This window comes from Acanthopagrus latus, chromosome 7 (genome assembly GCF_904848185.1).
Source record: "Acanthopagrus latus isolate v.2019 chromosome 7, fAcaLat1.1, whole genome shotgun sequence".
Lineage (NCBI taxonomy): Eukaryota > Metazoa > Chordata > Actinopteri > Spariformes > Sparidae > Acanthopagrus > Acanthopagrus latus.
Genome location: NC_051045.1, coordinates 7,952,639 through 7,973,496, shown reverse-complemented (window position 1 = coordinate 7,973,496; position 20,858 = coordinate 7,952,639). Strand labels below are relative to the sequence as shown.

At 40.8% G+C, this 20,858-nt stretch overlaps 1 protein-coding gene and 1 long non-coding RNA gene across 3 annotated transcripts; both read right to left on the bottom strand.

Annotated features, from left to right (window-relative positions):
- Nucleotides 1-356: 356 nt before the first annotated feature.
- Nucleotides 357-13,307, bottom strand: LOC119023373 (immunoglobulin-like and fibronectin type III domain-containing protein 1). Its single transcript, XM_037105260.1, has 22 exons — nt 13,217-13,307; nt 12,957-12,999; nt 12,667-12,853; nt 12,267-12,477; nt 11,196-11,468; nt 10,083-10,502; nt 9,797-9,901; nt 9,576-9,713; nt 8,773-8,916; nt 8,383-8,499; nt 7,425-7,549; nt 6,689-6,830; nt 6,262-6,555; nt 5,335-5,631; nt 4,151-4,330; nt 3,932-4,060; nt 3,442-3,750; nt 3,260-3,345; nt 2,966-3,158; nt 2,592-2,888; nt 2,184-2,510; nt 357-2,095 (listed from the first exon to the last, which is right to left on the bottom strand). Exons 3-22 carry the CDS (start codon nt 12,787-12,789, stop codon nt 2,091-2,093), a joined length of 3,915 nt encoding a protein of 1,304 aa, XP_036961155.1. The 5' UTR covers nt 12,790-12,853; nt 12,957-12,999; nt 13,217-13,307; the 3' UTR covers nt 357-2,090.
- Nucleotides 13,308-18,473: 5,166 nt separating this feature from the next.
- Nucleotides 18,474-20,484, bottom strand: LOC119023375. Of its 2 annotated transcripts, none has more exons than XR_005076246.1 (2): nt 19,605-20,484; nt 18,474-19,330 (listed from the first exon to the last, which is right to left on the bottom strand). It is a non-coding gene; the product is annotated as an uncharacterized LOC119023375 (long non-coding RNA). The 2 variants fall into 2 exon arrangements; XR_005076247.1 differs by having other exon boundaries at nt 18,474-18,729.
- Between the last annotated feature and the right edge of the window lie 374 nt (nt 20,485-20,858).

The window sequence follows — 20,858 nt, the reverse complement described above, 5'->3', positions numbered from 1 at the left end:
TACATCTCTTATTACTCCTGATAAGGGCTTAAATACCACTCTATAAGTATAAGGTGGTATGGTGTGTGTGTGTGTGTGGGGGGTATATATATATATATATATATATATATATATATATATATATATATATATATATATATATATATATATATATATATATATATGTTAGGCCATTTAAAATTGCAACTCTTGATTAGAGGTGCAATATGTTGGAATTGGCCACTTCATACCCAAAACAGATAAGGGGTGTATCGCTAACTGCCTTTAGCTAGTTAGCTGAGTTAGCTGTGCAGTTAGCAGTTCAGACTAGTAGCTGGGACTGGGTTGGGTCTGGGCTTGCTGGTTAGCGTGCTAATCATGGTTTGCAGGACAATAAATTGAAGTCATAACGTCAAAATTATTACTAATTCTGTTGGTAGAGTTTATTTACCTAAAAATGTACTCTTTATAATGATGGTCATTAGAAATGCATTTCTTTCTTTCTGCTATAATTACTGCCAACTAGGGCTGCATACGAGTCTCATTTTGTCTCACTTTGTTTGTATTTGAATATTATTTTGTCAGTTAACAATTTTATATTTAGAAATGGGGGATTGGGTCCTTGTTGTTTCCATGATGGATCAGTTCCACTTGTGTCTTGATGAAAATTAATCCATACATTGATCTTCTCCAGGGTTGTAGTGGACTGGAGTTTGCTCCTGCTGGCCGATCAGCAGACACACCCTGGAAAAGTTGGCAGTCTGTCACAGAGTTTCATACATACAACCACTCATATTCCAAATCACAGACCATACACACTTTTCATGGCAGACATTTTAACTTGTCAAAAGCAGAGGAAGCACAAGTGGAATTCATAACATTGATGATGGCCACATTCCATTTAGGTGAGGTCGCACCAGGGCTGTGGTATTGTGCACTTTCTGTCATTGACATGACTGTGATACTAAATGGAATGGAGCCATTGTTAATGTTATTGATCACACCTGTGTGTTGTCTGCCTGGATCCATGAAGACTCCGGCAGAACACAGAACGGTTTTCACCGTCATACCTCCCTGAGTTGCTGATCGTGCACATTCACATAGTTAAAGGTGAACTCTGAACTCCATCCATCCCATGAGCTGACATCATCACCTCCCACCCAACTTATATCTAGGTCTAATTTAAAAAATGTGTGTTGGTGTGCAGGGCTTTTAAAAAATAGACCATTTCCTGTTGATCATGTTTCAACAGCAAGCTAAAAATACATTTATAGCAGCAGAAATCCACTTTGGTTACATTTCTTCTGTTATGTTTCCTCTGTATTACATTTCAAAACAGGGTGTGCTTTGGAGTGCAGTAAATAACACAATATCAATACAGACTAAGTGGCTCACAGTAGGACACTGTTTCTTCAGTCCTGGTCCCACTGACACACCTGATTCAAATGAGCGGGTCGCTATCAGGCTTCAGCAGAGCTTGATGACGAGCTGATCATTTTACTCAGGTGTGCTGGAGCAGGAGAACGTCTAGAACATGCAGGACAGGGGGCTGAAGAACGCCGCTGTTGGAAATAACAAAATGGGGTGAGTGATGATTGAATGATATTTAGCTGCTTCAGTTTCAGGTTGGTGATGTGCATGATAGTTCACTGTTACACTAACAGCTTTTCTAGGATACTTTAATTGAATGTGTGCTTTTCCTACTATGACAAGCCTGCTGAATGCTGTAAAATGATAAAGCTATATTTTGCTGTGATATTTCTGTAGTAGCTCATCACATAAATATTCTATATTCTTTTTTAAAAAAAATACTTTTGTTAATTCCATTATTTTTTGCCAGCTGATCAATCAGAACTCACTGACCTAATTATCAGATTTAAAACACTGGATGGGAAAAACACAGTAAGAATACATTTTAAGTCAGGAATGCATTTTTTTTTTATTTGAGAAATTTATTTATTTTCATATCAGTCTCAATCCAACAAACTCCATATCTCATTTTTTTGTTATCGCCACTGGTGTGTCACATCGGAGGAGTGCACAAACATCAAGGATTAGATATCTGAACCTTTAAATAAATACTGCTTGTACTGTGCTGCTGCCTGGTGTCTTCACTCTGTATGGAAGAGAGATGACATGATTTAGCATTTCTTTTTTTTTAAAAGATCATTTGAATTAAAGTCAGGTGGGTTTGTCTCCCTCACCTCTGACACTGAGGACAGTGGAGCACTCGGCCCGTCCAAGGGCGTTCTCTGCCGTGATGGTGTACTCTCCCATGTCTTTGGGGCCTACGCGGAGAATCAACATGGAGCAGACTCCACAGGTGTTGGAGATGTAGTAGTTGGTGTTGGTGTTCAGGCTGATGTGGTTCCGGTACCACGTGACGTGAGGTTGGGGATTTCCCTTCACCGCGCAGCTCATGTAGCACTCGTAGCCTTTGGGCGCGGTGTGGAGCTTAAGAGGCACGATGAAGGTCGGAGCGCATCGCAAATCGCAGTCCTTTCCGGTCGATACACTCACCGCAAACTTTTCTGCAAGAGAGGGGAAACAATAAGGTTGTATTTTTCCTGAAGGAGTTATTATTTGGCTTTTGGGGTAGTTTGAGAACACACCCTTCTTCTTCTCCATCCCCCAGGTTGGTGACTCTGAGGGTGCAGATATGCCCATGTCGTTTTTGGCGTAGACCCTGAAGTTATATTCCCTCCCGAGCATGATATTGCAGACGGTGAACTTGTTATTGAAGAGTCTGTCGGCCACCGTGGTCCATGTGCGTTTGGTAGAGTCCAGTTTGGACACGGTGTAGTGGAGGCGGTCGTCGCGCTTCTCATCAGGAGAAGGCTCCCAGATCACCGTCACCGTGCCGGGCACGTTTTCTTCCAGTTCTACCGGTCCGGGAGGCTTTGGATCATCTGTAACCACGCAGTTTTACTGGCTGATCCATGAAAACATGCAAAAGATGGTATACCTTCCTGAAGTCTAGCTTTACCTGTGACCCGGACCTCTATACTGAATGTCTCCTGTCCTGCGAGATTTTTCACCACAATGGAGTAGATGCCCGAATCAGAGCGCTCAGAGGACGGGATCAGCAGCTGGGACGAGCCATCAGAGTTACTGACTGTGACTCGCTTTGTCACCGGCGCGTTGTCCTTCAGCCACATGATGACTGGCCGTGGGGAGGCCTGTCAAAAAGAGACACTAGTGATACAGTTTTTCAGGACTGAACACATCATCCTCTTTATTTTTCACAATTCATCAGAATGTTAATAAGTATAAATTTCACCTCAAAGTTGACTATGATTCTGACAGAGTTTCCTGCCCTCACCACCCTGAAACTCTTCATGTTGTGGTTGGTGAACTTTGGCCTCACTGGAATAATGAATGGAACGATGAAAAGTGCTTCAGACAATGGATAACTCCTTTTTAGATAGTGGAATAAGCTATCTAATAATATTGGTGACGTACCAGGTGAGGGCATTGCTGTGACGTAGTTGGGCAGCTCCTCAGCAGCACTCTCTCCACCATCATTGATCGCTATCACTCTCAACCAGTACGTGTCCATGGACCTGAGGCCCTTCACACTGTAGGATGTCGTGATGATGGGGGTGGTGTTGCAGCGGGACCATTCCATGCACTCTGCCTGCCGAATCTCAACAAAATATCCCTTCGCCTCATCCTGTATCCCCGGTCTGTCCTCAGGCTTGGTCCAAGTCAGGACAATGTGGCTGTAAGAAGTTTCTGTCACCTTCAGGCTCGTAACTTTACCCGGAGGCTCTTTGGAACAAATAATCAGAAGTCACGAGATACCAAATATTCAAATTTGATAGGTATTATTAAAGTTATTGTGAAATATATGCATTTAACCTGTTTAATGTTACATAATTTGAACATGCACATGAATGTAATTTCTGCAATGTGTTTCTTATAAATGAAGGCCAGCTGCTGCAACACTTACTCTTTGGGTCTCGTGCGAAAACAAACTCCGATGGGCTGCTGAATTCACCCACTCCTGAGAGGTTTATGGCAGTAACTCTGAATTCATACTCCATACCTGCCACCACATCTTTCACTGCATATTTCTTCTCTGGAATTTCAGAGAAACAACACAACATCAGTTGTTGTGGTTTTCAGTGCCGTCTGGTAGAACTACAGTCGAATAGACCTTTACACAGACCTTTTATGAGTTCATCCAAGGCGTTGACAACGGTCCAGAGATTACTCCCCTTCTTGCGTTTCTCCACGATGTAGCCCAGGATGCGCGAACCTCCTCGATTACTTGGTGAGTCCCAGGAGATGTTGACGCAGTCGTCATAGGCGCTGACCACCTTCGGAGGTGCTGGAGGGCCGGGGAAAGCTGAAACACGTAGACACAAAACAGTCAGACAGACAGAGACTGAAATTTACTCAAGTAGTTTGACTTTGACACTGTTCTGTATGAATAATTATCTACACATGTCTATTCTGGTCATGGTCAATCATTATTTTTGATATTGTTTTATCATTTACTTTTACTGGAATTCTTTTTAATTGATTAGTTAATTGACAAGTCTATCAAAAATGCAACATTTTTTTTTATTTCTCTATGAGTTTGCAGCCTGTTTCTTTAGACAGTCATTCCAAATCAAACATTTTTTTTTCAGTTTTGTGAAGTTGATAAGACATGTTGATGGACTTGTTATTAGAGAGAGTGTGTACTGTAGACCAGTAGCAATGTCTGAGTGGTCCAGTGGTTGATGGAGAACAGCAGGGGGCAGTAATGACAGAGAATCTGCTCAAAATGAAATGGCTCTTTTTCACAAGACACATGTGGACATGACAAGGCAGGAAAAGCACTCTGCTCATATTTCATTTGGTATTTATCTCACTTGCTGCACACGCTCTTAATTGGCATAAATGAGCTGCTCCTCTGATATGTGCACACCAGACAGGGACTCAAACTGAGGAAATGGTGAGCAGCTCTCTTAACTGAACAGTGAACATAAACTTCTTTTGAGGGAACGTCTACAAAACAGTGGTTGTCAACACATCTGTCTCTCCGACAGGCCAGAGACATGCAGTTGGAAACTTCAGCTTCATATAACTCACAGGTGTGCATGTGTTTTGTTTTTTTTTATTTTTTTTTCTGCATGTGTCAGGCCTGTGATTGTGCCATGTTTAGTCTGTAGGGTGCCTCTTGAGTGGACCCACAAAATTGTTGGTTTGATCAGGCAGCAGAGGTGACAGGACAACATGCTAGAAGAATCCACTACAAATAGATATAGAGAGGCTGAAATGTTCACGTCCTTGTCTGTGGGACATCATACAGTCAGTGGGTCAGACCTGGCAGATATCACGCTCAAAGCTACCAGTTTGGCTTACCCAGCGTGCCGGCCTGCATTTCATCAGTCTCCATCACCTCACTCGTGCCTTCTGTAGTTACTGCCCGGATGCGGTAACAATATTTCCGCCCGTGTTCCACGTTTGTGTCGCGGTAGCTGGGCACACCTGGGATTTCCCCTAATTTCTTCCAGGTGTTGCGTCCCACTTGCTGTCGCTCCATTACGTAGTTGATCACCGGAGAGCCACCATCATCCTTTGGCGGCCTCCACTTGAATTCAATACACATCGGTGAGTTCTCTGTTACCTCCGCAGGACCCAGTGGTGGAGTGGGTTTATCTGAAACATCAAAAAAAGTGTCATCTGAAGTTTTGAAAACCCCTTCCTACGTGAGACGACGAATAATATATGTATACTTGGGACACATTGCTCCCACTGTGAGATAATAACGGTGAGAAGTATGGCAGTTGTGATGCCGGCAGCAGCGGCAGATGCAGCAGAAGTCTGAACTTACTAACTTCTGTCAGGCTCTGAAGTGTATTTCCAAAACTCATCTTTAATCTGACAAGTTATCACAAAGCAGGATTCTGCTTCAAGTCAATCATGTGATAGTTAGGGAGCTGCGTTTGGAAAATAAGTACCTAAATCTGTCCAGGCACAGATGGGGCTCAGTGAAATATGGCATCCCCTTCACCTGTTTTTTACTGTTTACTTGCACAAGCTATGAAGCATTTAAGGACACTGCAGTTTGCTGTTATAAAGCTTTTTACAAGAGCAAAGTACTTCTCACTGCTCAGCTAGCTGCACAAATCGCATCATTTGGCATATGTTTAGAGTTTCTCAATGAATTGGATGTTGGGGATTTCCTAGATTTTTCTTTCTTTATTATTGTTTTATGTAGAACATAAGAAAGAATATGTGGGTAATTTTCCTGTGTTTAAATTGCTGCATCGTCCTTTGTTTACCCACCGAGCACAATGAGCTGCGAAATTGCCTCGATGAAGCCGTGTTCGTTCTTGAGCTTGATCTTGATCTCTCCCGTGTCCTTCCTCTGGCACCTGCTCAGGAGCAAGCGGCTGCGACTCGCAGATTTCTCGATCCTTGTGTTGGTGCCATCTTGCAGCTCTTCTCCCTCTTTGTACCACTGAATCTTTATCGGCTCATGGCCGACAAAATGCACTTTGAAGATGGCGTTGTGGCCCACTTTAACTGTCACGGGCTCAATGAAATCACTTAGGTCTTCAGGGCCGACTCTTGGGGGATCTTTGGGGGGGAAAAAAGGGGGTGGGGGGGGGGGTCTTATTCTGACATGTGGCTGTAAATACATTATTTATCTAGTTATGTCTGCGATGTTTCTAAAATATCACTGTTATCATGAAATCATCAAAGTCCAAACCTCTGACGTTGATCACTGCCTCTGTTTTACGACCATCCGCCTCAAATCGGTATTTCCCAGAGTGCTCTTCCTTGCAGCCACTTATGACTAATTTATGAATTGCACCATCTTTAGTGATGGCAAAATTGTCATCTGGGGATATCTGAATAGGAAAAGGTGCAGACAGATTAAATTAAACAAAGTGAGCAACAGCAAATTTGAGTGTATTTGTTATTCACATTTTTACTGAAAGCAAAGCAGAGCGACCTTAATGACTGCGCCAGAGTAGACATGTTATTTTTGCATGGTTGAATCCATTTACTGATGGTTGACTGTCACAGAAACAATCTTGTCCTTGTTCGGGTTCACTAGCACATAATTTAGTTGCACCCATAACGCATTACCCCTGAGCCACAGCCACCCGAAGATCTTAAAAATATTTTCATTTAAGTTTTCATTTAATGGTGGTTCCACCTACTTCACTTCCCAGACAGGAAATCTGCAGAAACTTGTTAAAAATGCTACTTTTGGTTCAAATGCAACTGTGTTCACAACACATGATTTATAGACTACATTCATTTATTGTGAACATACATGACCAATGAAGATGTTTAGACAGATTTTGGGGAGTATGTGTGACACTTTTTCAAACAATGGGTGTTTTTATGTGACCTCAGATCAGCCGGCAGCCATAATGTGCTTTCTTGACACGGACATGGCAGCAAAGAAAATGATGAGTTTGACCTTTTCGACTAACCTTTTTGCCGTCTCTGAACCACGCTCCCTCGCAGTCTTCGCTGCTGAGCTTACATGTTAACTCAGCAGTCTCATTGATGATCGCGTTGACATCAGACAGACCGCAGATGAACTGAACCCCGGGATCTAACGGAGAACAGGGAGGCACTACGTGTAGTTTGACTTGCATCAAAGAGCAAATATGATTCAGAGTGTAATGTTTAAACAACTTTTTTAAACTGTGCCAATTCTTCTTTTCAGATATTTAGATTATTTAGTTATTTTCTTCTTTAGACAGACCTCAGTCTCTGCATGGGGTTGTTTTGCTCTCTCCTCTGACTCTTGTGCTACACATTTCTAATTTAACATGCATGGTGTTGTTAACATAAAATTGACACTCTCTAGCCAAATGCAGATCTGTCAGGAACACTCACGGTTGTCAACCAAATAAAGACAACAAAACAAATTGATTTGCAGGGTAGTTCCGCTCCTAGAGAGGCTCCCCGCTGCGTCAAAACAAGCAGCTCAACATGAGCAACGTGATAAACGACACGCAGGGATTGTGATTGTGATAATTGGGAAATAACTAGGGAGGCCATGCTGATGATATCTTCCAATCGGCTATTAAACTTGTGACAACATCGCCAGTTCTAATTACAAAGGACATTATTACAGTGCTCACTATTATCTGTGGAGCGCTGATGCAAAAACAAACATTTCCTGTATCTCCAGCATCACGCTGAAAACATTAAACTAGCAAACATGAGTTAACATTCACTATAAACTAGGCTAGCTGCAGGGATTGCAATGTTTAGTGAGTTTGAAACCCAGACAATACTGACAAATCGGCGTTTTCTTCTTCCAAAATCTTGCTGTTCTAGTCTCCAGTCTCAAAGTAGTGCTGATACAATAACTTTGACTGCTGGACGCAGCTGGACTCCTTCCTGTGATTCAGCAATGGCAACTTTTGGGTCACTTACCAATCACAGCATCCTCGATCAGCGGGCCGTGTCTTTTACGCCTCGAGTGTGCGGCAGAGCCAGTTGCTTCTTCGGTCTCGTCACACTCGCTGTGTTCACTGGGACCTGTGCTTTCACCTGATGTCAAAATATTAAACTTTAAACACACAATAATTTAAATTTGTCCCAATTTGATACCATTAAACTGTCTCAGAGTGAACAGATGTAAACAGACATTTAGTCAGAAACTGCCTTTTTAACCAAAACACACAAATTTAACTTCCTTGATTTGCACTTATAAAAACATGCTGTGGAACAACATGAACAGCTTCAGGTGGCAAAAGATCCTAACACTTTTTTTTTTTCTCTGTCCGTTAACCCAAACTACACCTACACGCACTTGTCTCTTACCATTGAGTCCTTTCTGTTGCTGTTGACTTCGCTTGGAGCGACGTGAACGTGTGGCCCGGCCTGTAGAGTCGTCCTCCTCCTCCTCCTCCTCCTCATCACTGTTGCTTGCTTCATCTTCATTTTCACTTGCTGGTTCATTTGGGTCTGTATTAGAGCGGCAGACTTCAGGTTGCATACACTTGGTTGTGTGCAGTGGGTCTTCAGTAAGTTCAGAACACGAGAACGTAGCAGTTTTATTTGCTAAAATGAAATATTGTCATCTAAAGATCAGAGCAGCTGGGACAGGACATGTCTCGCTGCACAGTTAATCAAAATACTGTAAAAACTGCAACATGGCCAGCTGCAATGTCCACATCGCAGAAACATCAATATTTTAATAAAGGTGAAATGTTGTTATATTAAAGTACTGCCATGCTGCAGAGGTGCCTTGGCCTACAAATAGTGCTTCCAGGTGTAATAAAACATGTTTGTTTTGAACAGACACCACCAAGTGTCACACCATTCTGATTTTAATAGTTAACAATATTGATGCAAAAAATGATCATCCCCACCAATCTCGAATCATATCGCAATCGTACTATCTGTCAAAAAATTCACAAAGGGGTTTTTGTGATCGTTCTGGCAGCTGTTCGCAAATCATCGTGCTACATCAAGGTTTTGCTATGTTAGCAGTGTTTCAGACGCTCCATCAGATTCTGTTGTCGTGACCACCACCCAGCACGTCTGATTCAAGTCTGACTAATCTCGAGAGGTAACTGCGATATGCTGCTATACACCCGTGCAGCCGATCTGTTGTCTCTCACCAGATGTATGTTGCTTCCAGTGCACCTTCTTTTTTTCCCCATTGCATCTGACTGACCCAGCAGAGTCTTTATTTCCCTCCCAGTCAGCCACTTCATTTGCTAAATTGTTTTCCACATCAACAATTTTGCCGTTGGACCCTGCAAAGATGCAACAAAGAATTACCCAAATAAAATACTGTCGATAAAACAAGTGTGGATGTTAGCTGACTACATTTTCTTACCAATTTTTCTATATCCCGTCCCTTTACCATTCGTTATGCATCTCGAGTCACTGGCAGATCCACTGACTTCCTCATTCTCTTCAGAATATCCTTCTTCGTCTGTATCTGTGGTTTATCAGTTAGAATGAAATAGTTTAGCTTTAACCTCTCAGACTGGCATCCAAATCTTAAAAAAACTTGAATCCATTCTACTCTTTTGAAAACAACAACAACCAAAACACAACCACCACTGACTACTCACTGCAGTGTTGACGGTGAGAATGCATTAGGCATAGATCGACTTTACCTGTTACCTTGTCAAAATCTGCTTGGCCAGATCTGCTGTGTTTCTTTTTCTTTGGCCCGTCGACTACCAGATCTTCTTCTGCCACATCATCTAAAGTCATTACTGCGCCGTCTCCTTTTAAGTTTCTGCTCTTTGAGTTCCCTCCGCTCCCTCTCGTCTTGTCCTTTCCCGCTCTGTTGCTTTTACCCGATCCAGTGATTGCACTTATTTTGCCATCACTCCCACCGGTGGTTATTGTCGTTCCGTCTCTCAGTTGTCCTTCCCCGTGTTTTGCTTTCACCGATGCTAAAATCCTCTCAATCTCCTCTCGGTTTTTCATTTGTTGTTCTCTGGCCACTTTCTCAAGGTCGACCCTTGATCCGCCAGCCAAGGTAGTTTTACGGGCTATCTTCTTACCAGCAGATGCAGGGTCCCTGTCAGCTTAGAGGACGAAATACAATATACATGACACATAAATCACATTTATTTAGCTGTTAAAATCATAGCTCCTAATTACGACAGCGATTAGGATCACTTTGGCAGAGAGATGCACCAATTGCAATTTTCCTGTCCAATTCTGATTATTTTTTTTTTCAAAAGTCTTTTTTCCTTTTCGCATCAGATCAGGGCGATTTAACAACGCACATTGTTATCATTTAAAATAACAACCCTGTCTCTTATCTGGTCCTGCTGTGAAACACAGACAGGCAGCAGAGGAGAAGAGAAAAGCGAATGGAAGCGAGACTGTAAAACACGGCGAGAGACTTTGTGTCTGACACTGATCGGCTGCTGGCCGGTCAGGGCCGATCGAGCAGTGAACCGGACGATTCTGGTCTCTTCTGGCCAGTTGATCCTTGCATCTCTACTACAGCACACACACTGACCAATCGATAGACCTTTTTCATGACCGCCATATTGATGACATGAAATAGAAGGTTTTATTTATGACAATTGGTTAAGGCTCAGTCCAGTGTAGAGTAGAGGAGACTTTCTGTTGAGCCAACATGCACAAAAGCAGCACCTTGACTCTTAATCACTATCATTGCTAACACCTGTGTCTGCCCTACTGTTTAGTGTCAAAATGGCTGCTATGAAAAAGGTCCGTTATCGGTCAGTCAAACTATAAGGCGCTACCTTCCACAACCAGCCAGGCACTGCAGGTTGAAATGCCAGCCACAGCTGAATAGATGCCTTTGTCCAGCGGCTCACAGTCCCTGATCAGCAGCCTGTGGATCAGCTTGTGGTCCGACACAGTAATGCTGTACTTCTCTCCGTCCTCCAGGGCGCTGCCCTTGCCAATCCATTTGACCTTGGGTAGTGGATGTGTCAGGATGCACTCGAAGAGGGCGTCCTCTCTTTCTTGAGCAGTAACCTCCTGAATTTTGATAACAAAGTCCAGAGTGGAAACTAAAAAGCAACACACAGAAGTCAGAAGTCAGTGAACCCTCGCGGTCTATTCAGCTTTAGTCACAAGTCCTCAATCCTGATTCCAAAAAGTTATGATGATCAAAATAAGAATGCAATACAGATATTTGTAGGTCCTTTTTGACATACAGCACACTCAATTGGAAAACGCTACAAAGAAAATGTATGTTTAATGTTTTAACTCATCGACTTCATTGATTTTTGTAACTACATGTGTTTTTCTTCATTTGATGCCAGCAATACTTTTCAGACAAGTTGGGATAGGATCAAAACTGGTGCAAGAAAGTTGCCAAATGCTAAAAAAAAACCTCCAGGTAAATTGCTAACTGATGATGGGATCATGATTGTGATTGAAAAAGGGCATTCTTTCATGAGCAAGGATAGGCCAAGCTTCAACAGTCCAATGTTTGTCAATGCACAAAAGCAATGATTGTGCCATTGACGATCCACAATATCCATCCAGATATAGTTCCTACCTTACAGAAAGAGCTACTTTCATTGTAATTGCACTTGTAGAGGTTGATTCAACAACATCTGGAGATGCTGCTGAGTTCTCTGGGCACAAGCTCCTCTGAGAGGGACTGACGCAACGTGAGCTGTATTTAATTGAATATAGGTCGAAAAGAAAGAAATCTCTCTATGATGGTTGTCATCATTATGAAAGGGACCTTTCTGAAGGAACTGTTTTGATAAACAAACGTTGTCAAAGACTGAACACACACATGGACAACTAACAACAGCTTTCAGTCCCAGCTGCTCCTGAACGTTTCTTAAACCTACGTTTATATTCTGCAAGGACGAGCTGGCCCTCTTCATCCACCTGATTCAGCCCTCTGTTGAGGAGGTTGAACTCTTCAACATCGATCTGATTCAGCCGTGGGTCCTTCTGCCTCAGGCTCGTCACACTGAAATCCTTCGCCCTGTCAGCACTCTTCAGGTTCTGGTTCTCTGTTGCATCTGCATCATAGGGATCGCTTGGGATCACGCCATCCTGACACAGTACACACAGGAGTTACAGACGATATTAAGCTCATGTGTCGTGACTATGGAAAAGATAACCTCAAATTTACTTTTTATCGTGCATGTTTGGAAAGCTGTCCAAGGACAGTTCTGATTCAAACCAATGTGAATATACATACTGTATTTAATTTTTTACTTTGAAAACAGCATTCCGACATACCTTATACTTATTGTTTGCCCTCTCCCTCTTCTTCTCCTCCAGTCTCTTGAGAACAGCCTCCATGTCTTTAACACCAAACTCATTGCAGATGCGCTCATAGTCTCTCCTGTCAGCGTTACACATTGCATCCCAGAATCTTATTTCGGTTTCCCCATTTGGTAGAATTGGTTGGTTTTCCTCCACTTTACTGAAGGTATGGATAAATATCAATAAAAGAACAAGAATTAATGAAAAAAATCATGAATAAGCAGAAATATCTTTAATATATCAGGGCTATAATTTTTCCTTACCTTTTCCTCAGCAGTTTCCTGAAATCTGAAGGATTTGTCGAAGCTAAAAGCAACAAATTCAGTTCAAATAGTTAATGTCTTCCACGCCCGTACTTTGGTTTGAAGACAGATAAAACTATTGTGCTCGTTTTAGAAGTGAAATCACCCAAAGAGCTTGCAATTTTCAAAAAAGCAGCGTCAGTGTTAATTACATGGCCAGACTGCCATAAACTTAACCCGCAAGAAAATAGATATTCAGTCATGTTCAGAACAATTCTTACCGTCATTCACAGTCAAGGTTGCCGTGCAGACAGCTTTGCCAAATTCATTCACAGCGTGGCATTTGTATGTGTCCGATTCAGCAGAAGTCACTTTGTGAATCTAGAAATACAAATAAGAGGTGGAAAGTCAAAGTTAACGGATGCACAGATTGAGTTCACAAAACAGAAAGCAACGTATTTCCTCACTGTTTATGAAATAATGAAGTCACTAACCTCTAATATGTGCTCTCCAGTGGATTCATCATATTTACTCCGAAATTTGTCCTTGTTTGAAAGCAGCCCTTTAGTTCGTTTCCATGACACCTCTGGTTTTGGATCTCCGTTCACTGTGGCCTTGAAAACAGCTATTTTCCCTTCAGGATGCACAAAAACATTTCATCTGATTTTTAAGAGTTCATAATTCAAAACATAGTGAGATGAAACTAAGCCAGTCAATTTTTCTTTGTTTTCTTTAGTCAGTTAGGCATCGATTGTTATGCATCTCTTTTAGGTGACTATACAATGACATAAACATGTCAGTTAGTGATCTCTTATGATGAAACCTACCTTCCTGGGTAGTTACTGGGACTGGTTTACACTGGAAATCTGGGGTGCTTTTCCCCTCCGGCAAGTCTACTACGAACTGCGTGATGATCACCCCAGATGTCTTAGATCTCCGACGGATGACAGCTAAACAAAGCCAGCCAAGAAAATAAGAAAAAAAAATTAAAAATGTCTGTTAATTATGGGCTTGGGATACTACTTAAGAACCTTTTTGTAACGTGAAAACAAAAACGAGGTGGTCTTCAAGGGAGTGATGCCTTTGGTAGATGGGCTTCTTCTTTTTTTTTTTCCACCAGCAGATGTCAGGAATGTCAAACGTATCCCTGTTGTGCTTTTTGTGCGTGTTGACAGAGACATTGGCTTCTCTAATGGAAAAGTGAGGCACAGAGATCCCAAATAGACACAAAAAAAGATTGAACAAAAATGGCATACATGCAAACAGTGTTTCTCTTTATGTATGAGTTTTCTTATTGCTTACGATTGTCATTACATTATGCCAGTTGTTCCAGCTAATTTGCTCATTAACATCAATTACGGTATCTATGCTTTATTCTAAGATGTTGTAAATTATCAAGATGGAGCATCAACACCTTTTCTCCCAGTAATGATTTTATAATAAGAGAACGTGCCTTTATCATTGTAAGATGTGTTTTTGCTCTTTTATATTTAAAGTACTAGTAGTATGTTCTTAGTTGTTACACCCTTTATCTCGACATATGAGAAATTCAATGCAGCTAAATGAAGGTTATGAGGCAGAAGTTGCTCTGTACCTCTTATGTATTATGTCCATGCTGTGATGAGAACAAAAGCTGCCCCTTCTTTGTTATTCTGAACCCGTTCACTGCAAAAAGTCAGTGTCAAAGCAATTTCACAGTGTGCTCACATCATTACATAACAGTTGATCATCATGTTCATTGCAATACCAAAAAGCAGGTTGTATACAGATGCACAAGTACGAGCTGCACTGGATGATTATTTTTCATAATCAATCAATTATTTGTCCTTTTTGAAATGTCAAAGTAAGTAAAGGTTACGTTGGCAAATTGCCAGTTTTGTATGACAAAAGATTTTCTACCTACAACGTTTTAAAACAGAGAAAAGCAGCACAAGATCATATTTAAGACACTGTTGGCAAGTTTAAACAGAAAAGGACGAGTCCACACAATCGATTACCAGGATAGTTGCAGATTATTCATCCGTCAATTCACAATCATTTCAGTTGTAGTACACGTGTCCAATACCTTGCGTACAAAGTAAAAATGAATACTACACATTCATTTCCTCAGGCATCCAACAGAAGTGCATGGAATCCAGGCTGCGATCCTCTGCCTACCTGCTTAGTCGCTAAGCATTTCCTTATCAGGCTTCGGGTGTTTTCAAAGATAGAGATCACACAGGAGTCGACGGGGAACAACATTAATCCGGGGATTAATGATTATTATGACAAGGACCAAAATAGGAGAACCGGCAGCCTGTCAGACGTGTAACTGAGGGCTTCCGATTTCACAAGGCAGCAAATGCACATTTCAGGTTATCAACGCAAAGACAGGACAAGTCACAAGCAGACACGGTGTTCGATAATACCTGAAGTATTATTCAATAATTATTCATGATAATGGATAATACAGTAGTGAATGGAGAACTCACACAATGTTCTATGTTTGTCTATTCAGAAAAAAAAAACAAACAAAACAGCTCCTGTATTTCACCTGACTTGCTGCCAGACACCTCGTTAAAGCGTTGGATGTATTGATGAACGATGGAGAAATCTGTGTGAAAAGAAAAATTCCCTCAGTTAGATGTACGTGAGTGAACACTGAATGGCTGTCATCAAGTGGTGTGTGTGTGTGTGTGTGTGTGTGTGGGTGTATTCATACAGCACATGTCCAACAGAAGCTGTTTGTGATGATTTGCATGTCATGTCATCAAGTGTTTTCCTTATATCTGCAGATATGTTGAGGATTATCCGAGCCAGGCATTAATATTACCCTTCGCAATTTAAGAGTGAAGATGAGAGAGAAAGAGGGAGTGAAGTGAAATTGAGTGAAAGACTTAAATAAACAGTGGGTGGAGGAGAGGCTGGGAGTGAAGACCCAGCCAGGCATAATGTGGAAAAAGGAAAGCTCATGGAGGCCTGAATAAACTGAAGCGCCGAGAGGGTCGCAGCAAAGGGCAACAGGCGGGCAACCTTAATCCGAGGTTGTTTTCGTCTCTTCCTCAGTTTATCACTGAAGCCTGAGCGAGAGGACCTTTAGTCAGCTGGCTGCTGAAGTGCCTGTCAGTCGGGCGAACTCCAGCTCGCACAGTTTTCATGAATTTTAACAAGGATAAAGTAGAGGGGAGACACACTGCACATCTTGTGATTGTGGTGGATGTTTTCATGGTGCATTGTCTTCTATGGATGCAGCTTGAAATATTACGTTGAAATAGTTCCAACTGAAGGTTTCTGTGCGGCAGCTGTGAGGGACTTTTGGCCACTTAGGGGCAGCATAAACGAGCTGTGAACATTTTAGGTTGATGAATCAAACTTTCTGCAGTTACGGAGAAACATTATCATTCAGGTCTCTGTCCTGATGAATTGAACCCTCCTGTTGTGTTCACGTTCTGTATTCACTCCCTGTAAAGGGGTCCGGGTCAAAAATGACCCACCCTCACTGAAGATCTAAAATAAAGCAATTTCATTTCATTTTAAATGCCAGATTTATTTTGCATGAAGAAACAACCTGTCATTTATCAGAAACTGCGTGAATATCATAGTTTTCCCTTTTTACAGTGCAGAAAGACTGCATTCATTCAATGACCACCACTCAATTTTATTTCAACACAGCTGTCATGTACGTTTTCTTTACTAAAGTAGATTTTCATTATTATTATTATTATTATTATTATTATTATTATTATTATTATTATTATTATTATTATTATTATTTTCTAAGGTACTGCAAAGGTGGTAAACAATATTTTATCAAGAAATAGTACTCGTATAACCCAAGAAAGTATCAACAATTTGCAGAAAGCAGTTTTGAATGCAATTTACTGAAGGCATTTCCAATATTAGTCAAATGCGATCAACATAAACCAACAAGTCAATCTGACAGGGCGCCCACGACCACTACAGGAGACCAATCACCTCCTTCACCCGCTGGTCCCAGGCCTGTGTTCTGCAGCACAGAGAGAACTGAGGGTTCTGTCACCTGCAGCATGTTTACACTCTGAATGTACAAGTGTTAGTAACCTGGGCCTTGATGCTTGTGTCTGAAGTTGCTTTAACTTTGATCTTTGGAAGTTGTGTACGGGGTCGTGGAAAGGTGACGCACACCTGCACAAGAAAGTTTTAGTTCTGTCTGAGATCAATCTCACTCTGTGACTGTGATTTTAACTGCTGGGTCAAAAATGACTCGAAGACAAACTTTATACCCACACGGCTTTCATGGAAATATGAATAAAGGCAAAGTTTCCCCTTTTCTAATACTGGGGTCACTTTAGGAAAAGTCATAAAATTTAAGATATTTTCTCTGCTGTTGAACACAGTATCGGGTCATTTTCAACCCAAAGACAACAGGAAGGTTAAGTGTCGTCTTTTCAGGTTTTAAAGGCTCCATTACAATCAAGTGATTGACTAAACTTACCTTACCAGTATTTGCCTTTACCCATTTAGTCATTGTACACACATTCTTGATGGTTATTTATCTAGAATGTGTCAAAAGTACCAACATTCAACCCAACAGTATTATGTGTATAGCCTAAAAATATCATACTATTATTAGATAAGATACAATAACCAATGTTTTAAGTAAATGACTAACAGATTTTCATTTTATGTCAGTCTTTAGATAACAACAGTCATTAAAATTGTGTTTTGTTGGAGCACTTTTTCACAAAAAAACAAAGAACATTTTACAAGAAACTAAATAGCCAGGAATGAATCGCATGTTAACGATACATGTTAAAGCACTAGACTTTTCATTTTTCCATTTAAAAGAAAGTAATATTGCTCCAGTTTCTCTGTGAAGTATCGTTGAAGCCTGATCATCACTCACTCTGCGGATATACCAGAACACTTCATGTTTCAAAGTGTTTTAGAGCGGCTGTCTGGATGTACAATCTGTCAGCGCATACAACACAGAGTGCTTTTTTTTTTTCTTCTTCTTTTTTTTTTTTTAACTCTCTAAATAGTTTGTCGACTCCTGCAATATGTTATGTTTTGGCAGGATTAGTGGGAGCTCATTTTCCACCACTTTTGATGATGGATGAACTCGCACACAGTTTTTCTGTATATGAAACAGTAATGAAACTAGTTTGCTGATGTCGAAGACTAACACAGACTTTTCATTACACATTAGCACGGCAGAGTAGTGTTTATAAAATGGTGTTGTCAATGTTCTCTTTGTTTTTCTTGTCCACATTTTTACATGTGAAAAGAATTTTCATGCATGTAGTTATTTCAGCAGTTTTTTTCTTTTGCAAAATAATATAGCAGTAATACATTATAGTGTTCTTTTGATTACACTGTAGGTGTATATAAGTTTGAATTTTTGGCTTCAAGCTGTTACAGTTTGTATCATACTTTCCTCAAATTTGTACCCGAGCTTGTAGGAAAATACAGAAATGTTAAAAAAAGAGTATAAAAAGAGGAAATCCTGCTTTCCTCCCACAGTCTAATGAAGAAATGTAACACAAATTAATTATACAGCACACTCCATGACACACAGTCTAATGTTAATCTCTGTAAAAATTTAATTGGTCATTGCAAAAACTTCCACTGACAGCTTGCCTCAATCTGCTGTTTACCACTTTAGTACCCCTTAATTATTATTTTAATCAGTGCAATGAAACAGGAATAAGCAGCGGAAAATAAGAAATTTAAAGAGAAGGGAAGGATTGCAGTACTGTACTTCGTCTGCTGGGAGCGGAGCCCTCGGTCTTTGCTCTTTTCCACATTTTGGTGTGTTTACCGTGAAAGAGGTGACCTGCAAATAAAATAGGAACATAACCATTAGTACCAGTGATACTGTCAGACAGGACATCAGTGTTCCTTTCCATTTACATTCGTCTTGCTGGACAGTATTTTTTCAAAAAGAACGTTGCTCATATTTTCCAGATCATAAAGAATAGCCGAGTATAACACAACAGTATGATAGTACCCCATTAGGGTTGTCACGATACTTGTATCTTGCACATACTATACCTGATGTCTTTCTTTCTTCAGTCATATGCAAAAGTCATATGCACACAAAACAGGGTATTTTTTTTTTAAATGTTTGTAATTACAACCTGCACACAGCACTGAAAAAGGTCACTGAACACATACCAACACATAATGGTAACATCTTTGCCACACTGGCTTAAAAATCTGATTCTAGATAAATTTTTAACAGATTTTGTATTTTGATACTATCATGATATAGGAAAATACCATTGATACCAGTGACAATGTTATGGTCTATACAGTAATACATCATAAAATGCTTATTTCAATAGAGCTGTACTTTATTTCCTTCTAAGGAGGACTGCAGAGCTTCTTTCAGAGGGGCCACTTGCTAAGATATTTTCCACAGCACCTCCAGGCTGCTGAACATAAATACTGTATGTTAACAACTACTGCACCAGCAAAGTCCTGTCCTAATTCTACAGGTACTTACACGAGAATAGAATTAATCTTATGCTAAGTAGCTGTGTCACCGTCTCAAAGGTTAATTAAATAGTGTTTTTTCAACACCGGGGTTGTAGAATGATGTAAAACTACTTTATAGTGAGCTTTGTGTGTTACCTTCAGTTTTTATGTATGGCTATTACACATACCTTCTAAACAACCCATTACTTAGTATTCAAATAATGTACTTACAGTACACTGAGACCTATTATGTGCTTGTCAAAAGGTCGTATTAATCATGAAACATAAATTAGATTCACTGTATCTAATAATTTCAATCTCACGATCCTTTTGAGGCTAATATGTGGAACGAGGTCAGAAGGTCAGCCTATTGCGTTGATTGTGGCTTGATGCTTCTTAAATCCTGTTTGCCTGATGCACAGTGGGTAACCCATTTCCTGTACGTGAGAAGTGTGGATTAAACCAGTTCCCGCAGTTCACAAGCTTCAGTGGAAAAAAAGCTTTGTCGAAATATGTTCATATGTTCTCTGAAGTTAATACTGGATGCCTTTTTTATGAATTTAGCAGTTGATTGTTGTGTAACACAAAAAAAATATCAGTGAAGTTTTTCCCTGACAGAGAGTTTATTCATACTATTAGATCTGAGGGCTTACAAACATTAAGACCGTGGTCACTGAGAGGCCAAGTCATACTGAGTGCAGAACTTACACTGATGATGCTCGACTCCAAAGCTATAGTTAGCTGTGACCCTGTATTAACTTCAGATGGTTACACAAAGCCCGACCGCTCTCAGATCTCCATTCTCAGAAGCAATAAATGCTCAAAATCTGATGCTTTCAATAAATCAGGGCACTCTCTTTAAAGTCCACAACGATAAATACAATGAACAGCCCAACAAACGGAGAAAGGCTGTGGGAGCGTTAAGACACCACAATGAATCTGTGCATATTCAAAGTGACAAGGAAAACTGCGTTGGATGCCAAACTGGCGTTTGTGTTATCGTGGATTGAAAATAAAAGGCAATAAAAGGATGTGAGGACAGAAAAAGATCTTTCATGCATCACCATGCCTACAGTACAGAACCAAACAACGAGTGAAAACAACTCTTTGATCCGGTCTCCCTTCATGTGGAGACCTTGGATTCCTCTCAAGAGCATCCTGTGAAACTCTTGATGCTGTTCTACCTCTTATCATTTCATAAACTGTAATCCACCTGGATATCATAAAAATAAAAAAAAATAAAAAACTTGGTGCTGATCTGTGGTCAAAATGCACCCTTGGTCATACACTACAAAAACAAACAGAGAGGAAGAGTGGTTTACCTGTCTACCGCTCTGCCCTGACTCCCACTGAGTCTCTGAGACTGGTTTATAGATGTTGTATAAACCGCGCTGCCTGCTGGGTTTCACTGGATATTAAATCCTCTGGGGAAAACACGCTTGATTCTGCTGCCTGGCAAGCTTGTGCCTTGACAGTGGCTGTCAA